The following is a 5,494-nucleotide window of genomic DNA, read 5'->3' as shown; positions in this document are numbered from 1 at the left end:
GTGCCGAGCCCAGGCGCCCCAGTGAGCACTCCGCTCGGCTCCGTCGCCACCCCGAGCCCGCGGGGCCGCCCCGAGTGGCGGGCAGCGGCCTGGGCTCCACACGCTGCGGGCGTCCGGGGGCCCCGGAGGAAGGCCCTGGCGCAGCAGCCTCACGTGGCCACGCGGGGTCCCGGCGCCACTAGCGCCCCGCAGGAGCGCCCGGGCCCCGGAGCGACGGGCCCGCGCGGCCACGTGCTCCTCGCCGGATGATATTTGGGGGAAAAAGTGCTAATGGCCAATCTGGTGTTTATTTTGAAACTGCTAACAATGATTTTTCTCGAGTAAAAAGGCAGTGTCTGCGTGCACGCTCGGGTGGGTTTTGAGCAGAGGCTCCGCCAGATGGTGCGAAGCCCTAGGTGCGCTCAGGGCCGCGCTCAGCCCGGCTCCGCCGCCGGGAACCGATCCGGGCACCGGGAGCCGCCCGCGCCGCCGCCCGCCTGGGCCAGGCCTCCACCGCCAGCCTCGCGAAAAGAGAAAAAAGGAGAAAAAAGGCCATTGGGGGAGGGGCGGGAGGCAGGGGCTGGGAGCTCCAAGTTCCCGGCAGAAAATTCCACGGAAGGGGGAGGGTTGTCCTCTCTCCAGTTCCCGCCCCCACCCAATCTGGAAATTATCTGGAAATTGCTTCCAACCTCCTCGGGCACTTCTGACACTTTCCTCCACTTCCAGGCGGACAAAGCCCTTTCTGGTGAAAGCCCCCAGGCTTCCCTCCTGGGAAGAGAGAAGGGTCTCCGCGGCCCCCTCTCCCCCAGCCTCCCACGCGGACCCCTGCTCGAAGCCACAGGAGTGATGGGTGTCGCCGCAGGCCAACGAGCCGCCTGGGGCTGCAGGGCGCGCGGCCGCGGCGGCACCAGCACTTTGGAGAGTGGCTTGTCCTCCGATGGATCCCTGTATTTATATTTGATTTATTTTTTATTTTGTAGCACAAACAGAAATCCATAAACTGTCGGTTCAGCGCCATTGACTCTTTGATCAGTTACTGGGCTATTTCTTTCTCTTTTTTTCTCCCATCCCCGTCAGTGAGAGGAGATTAAATGCCTTTATTTTCAGCCCTGTTTATACTGCAAAGGTACAAGGCTAAATGAACGATAAAAGTACTTAAAACGAAGCCTCCTCCTCTATGCAACAACAGAGAAACTTAGTGCTGCCTACAAAAACCTCTTAATTAGACTACAGCGATTTCCGAAAACATTTAGCTGTTATATACAAAGGAAATAAAAGCACCCTGTCAACCAGCAGCCCCAGTTCCAGAGGCTTCTCTGAACCCAGTGAAATAATAATTACCGAAGGGCACACCGCCTCCGTCTTTGTCAGAAAGACCTTAGTTTACCTGTCAGATCTGTTTTACTCTAAAAGAAAACTATAGTTTTACCGCTGCAGACATTAAAATCTAACACCCTTGCTACCTAGGTAAGGACAAACTTTTTTAAGGGGAAATAAAATCTGCAAACTAATTGTGTTCAGAGAGTGGGAGGCATATGTGCTGGGCTGTGCTTGTAGGAAGCCCCAGTGAGCTCTTACTTGGCTCACAATTCTTAAAGTTAGCATCTAAAATGAAGAGGCTACTTTCATTTCTAAGCATCCAGCCTGGAAATACATTTTAAATCAATCTGTGCCAAGTGGATTTAATGTACAAATTGGGCCTCCCCACCACACATACACACACAATTTTAAGGAAATGGGAAAAAAATAATCTTTAAAGCAACAAAATCAACAACACACCACCCAGCACAAAACCAGCAGCCAGAGACTGCACAATGTCAAAAAGCAATGAAGCGCCTTTCTCCACTTAATCACATTACTGATGGCCAATAGTTATCATCGGAAAAGTTGACCAAGACAGGTTAAATAATTTAATAAGGAACTGCTTGTAATTATGTTATTTACAAGGTATGACAGAGGGTGGGAGAGGGAGCAGAGCAGTGGACGGGTTGGAGTGACCCCTGGAGCTTGGAGTTTGAATTATGGAGCTGGGGGGCTGCGAGGTGAAGACGGACTAGAGAACAAGGTGACTTTTCACCCCAACACATTTAACTTTTAAATCCAAATAAACGTCTCACGTTACTAGACCATCACACTGGAAAGAAGAAAAAAAGGAACTAATCAAGTCCAACTCAATGGGCTTGGAAAGGAGTTAGTTGCCTTTGTTACAGAAAAAAAAAATAGTGAAATGATTCCTTGCCAAGAGAAATGCGTTTAAAAATAAACGGGGGGGGGGGGGAATCTTGACATTTTTCTGTCAAATATTAATTACCATAATTAATTGAGACAGAATATCATTCCAACCACAAGACATTTAATAACGCATATATGCCCTGTTCTAATGACAACATAAACTATTTTACCAGTCACTTCATTTATTCCAATAAATATGGAATTCTCATTAGCATGCCAAGGAACTAAATGAAAAACAAATACACCAGATCCATTTGTCAGTCCCCTTGTCTCTGAACCCCAGGACAACCCCAGCTCAGCAGTGAAAACTAGTGCACAGTCGTAAACTTTCTCACCTGTTTGGTCATTGAATCTATGAGGCGAACATACAGATCCTGCTCTGTTCTGACTCCTGCAAAAAACAGACAAATTCTCATCAGGACTTTAGCGCGCGGCACCTCAGGAAGGGCACCCAGGGCACAGGAAATGGGTAACTTACGGCTGTTGCCTGGGTGATGTAGCAAAACCTAGGCAATCTCTTCAAATGGGAGAAAGAGAACCCCAGACACTTCTTATTTTTTTCTTTTCTTAGTTAAGATCCTTAAGACTCTCAGGGTTTGCACTTAAAGGTTCGGGAAATTTGCCTGGTGGAGAGCAGGCCTGGTTGCTGTGCCCGGTGGGCCCATGTGGTCATTTATTTTTAGAAAACAGAAAGCACCAAATGGAAACTGAGTGAGAGACTGAACTCTTTCTAATGTCTCTCGAGGATTTTTTTTAAACTCGTGTACAGAAAGTAAGTTATGCTCGGTTTATGGAGCTACCCTCATCCCAATAATTAACATTAATTTGCAAAATTGAAAAAAGTCACTTAAAAGTGATGTTCTGCTGGAGCCCAAATCGATCCCCTTTTACTTTCTACTTCTAGCCTCACCGGTTAATCATGTGAAGTGCCATCGACTTATTGATCGTTTATGTTTTGTTTTCCTTCTATGCCATGAGAAGATTTCGTGTTTACATCCATGTCATTTTAATCTCAAAATCTTTATGTCCTTTGACCACCGCGGACAGGGAGAGGCAGCCGCTGCAGGGCGGAGGAGGCAGCGAGCAGGCAGCACTTACCGTTGCTGTACAATAACTGCAGTTTGTAGTGGATGCCGTTGTTGGTTTTCTCGTTGTTTGGCTCCTGAAAGTAACGACAAACAATTGCGTTTAGTGTGGTCGGTGTCAGGCGCGGCCGCCGCGCTCGGTCCCCTCCACGACCGAGGCCCCTCGGCCTCACGCATGGCAGGATTCCTAGCTCGGAGCGGCGCGCTGATGTCACTTTCCTGCTGGCAGCCCAGCGTTCTCCTCGCCCCGAGCAAGTCCGGGGGCGCAGAGAAGTCGCCCAGCCCTCGGCGGTCCCGGGCGGCCGCACGTGGCAGCGGGGTCGCCTGGTGGACCCGTGCCCGCCGCCGAGGGGCACTCCGGACCCGCGCGGGCACCGCCTGCCTCCCACTTCTAGAAAGACAGAGGTGCGATCGCGTGCGTGCACTTACTTTCTCTTTCTCCACAAAGTCCACAAAAGCGGTCCTTTCAATCTCCACCGGCTGCCCCTGCCTGTCGTAGAGCGCCAGCACGAAATGGAAGAAATTGGATTTCCGGAGGTTGGAAGGCGGCTGCTTCTCGAAGTGCGCCCGCGCCAGCCCCACGCCGCTGCGGGAGGAAAGAGACAGCGGCCCGGTGAGGAGCGCGGCGCCGGCCGGCGGAGGGGGCCGGGCCGGGCCGGGGCCGGGGCCGGGGCGCGCGGGGGCGGCCGGTACGTACCTCTGGGCGGCAGTGTTGGCGTCCACCACGCCCGCCGTGTGCATCCACGAGCGCACCGGGTTCATGCCGCTGCCCAGCGGCTCCTCCTTCATGGTCGTCCCCCCGCGCGGAATATTCTCCTGAATCCCAAACATGAAAACTGCTGGCGGCGGCCGCAGCTCCCGGCCGAAAGCGTTTCCGCGAGCAGCGGCGCTCGGGGCTCGGCGGCAGGCGGCTGCCCTGGCCGCCCTGGCCCTTCTCGGCGCCTGCGGTCCGGCCCGCCGCCGGCTTCAGCCCGTCCCGGGCAGGCGCGACATACACCGGCGGCCGGGCGCTCCGGACGGCCGAGGGCGCGGGGGCGGCTCCACCGGCGGCGGCGCTGCTTCGGGGGAGCGGGACGCGGCGGCCGCGGCGGCGGTTGTTGTTGTTGTTGTTTGCAGGCGCGCTCAACGTGGTGTCATCCTAGCCAGGCGGCGTCCGCGGCTGCAGGACACTGCGGGATCGCCCGCTTCTGGCGCGGCCCGCCTGCTCCAAAGACAAATAAACGGGGCAGTGAGTGCCGCGGCGCAGTCCCGGGCGCAGGCGGGGCGCGGCGGGGCCTGGAGCGGCGCGCGCAGCGGACGGAGGCACACAAAACTCAGCCCTCTCTCCCCGAGGAATGGACCCTTTCCCGGGAGCCAAAACTCGAAGCCCCCGGGAGCGGCGCTGTCAGAGGGTGACGTCGGGGGGCGGCGCCAGCGCCATATATGGGAGCGGCCGCCCCTCGCCGCGCCCCTCGCCGCCGCCGCCGCCACGCTCGCCGACTGACTGCCTGACGGCGCCGCGAGCCGGCCCGAGCCCCGCGAGCCCCGCGAGCCCCGCCGCCGCCGAGCGCCGCCGCCGCCCCCCGCCACGCGCCGCGGCTCCTCGCGCCCTGCTGCAGCCAAGGAAGTTACTACTCGCCCAAATAAATCTTGAAAAGAAACAAACGCAGCCAGTGCTCAACTGCAGCTTGGCCCCCTAATACCTCCCCGCAAAACCTGCCACACAGTCAAAACACGATGCGCTGGGGGGAGGCAGAGGGGGTGTAAGATGCCGAGGCGCCCCAAGTTGCTCAGATGCATGCAATAAATGCAGGGGCTGCGGCTGTCCCTGGGGCGTCCCAAAAGGAAAAGTGGGAAGAGGCAGGTCGACCGCCGGGAGGGGGTTGGAGGGAGGGACGCTCAAGGGGCTGGGAGGAGGGGTGCCCAGGGCTCCCCCGCCAAGGCTGGACGCACAGCTCAGCCTGATTTCTAAGCAGACCTAAGGCTGCTCCGGGGCCGGTAAGCCCCTATCTGAGCCCTGCTGGGCGCCCCGTGCTTCGTACCCCGGCGGAGGCCGCCGAGTGCAGGGAATCCACGTCGGAGGCAGGTTCTAACAGATGCTCCCTCTCCCCCGGTGGCCGTGGTAGACACTGGTCCTGAGCCTGTCCTTAGGCGCAACGAGTGACAAAGAAGGCTCCGGCCTCTCCGGGCCGACGGGAAGCATGCCTGGCCTCTCTGGC

General features: G+C 56.8%; 1 protein-coding gene across 1 annotated transcript in view; it reads right to left on the bottom strand.

Moving 5' to 3' along the window:
* EBF3 (EBF transcription factor 3) overlaps positions 1-4,214 on the bottom strand; it is a 116,493-nt gene extending 112,279 nt beyond the window's left edge. The window contains exons 1-4 of the mRNA XM_045567989.1: positions 3,994-4,214; positions 3,726-3,882; positions 3,310-3,373; positions 2,547-2,602 (exon numbers count right to left, since the gene is read on the bottom strand). Of these exons, the coding sequence (XP_045423945.1) occupies positions 2,547-2,602; positions 3,310-3,373; positions 3,726-3,882; positions 3,994-4,127 (411 nt within the window). The 5' untranslated portion in view covers positions 4,128-4,214. The remainder of the gene's footprint in view (positions 1-2,546; positions 2,603-3,309; positions 3,374-3,725; positions 3,883-3,993) is intronic.
* Between the last annotated feature and the right edge of the window lie 1,280 nt (positions 4,215-5,494).

This window comes from Lemur catta, chromosome 14 (assembly GCF_020740605.2).
Source record: "Lemur catta isolate mLemCat1 chromosome 14, mLemCat1.pri, whole genome shotgun sequence".
NCBI lineage: Eukaryota > Metazoa > Chordata > Mammalia > Primates > Lemuridae > Lemur > Lemur catta.
This window is presented reverse-complemented; position numbering and strand designations above follow the sequence as displayed.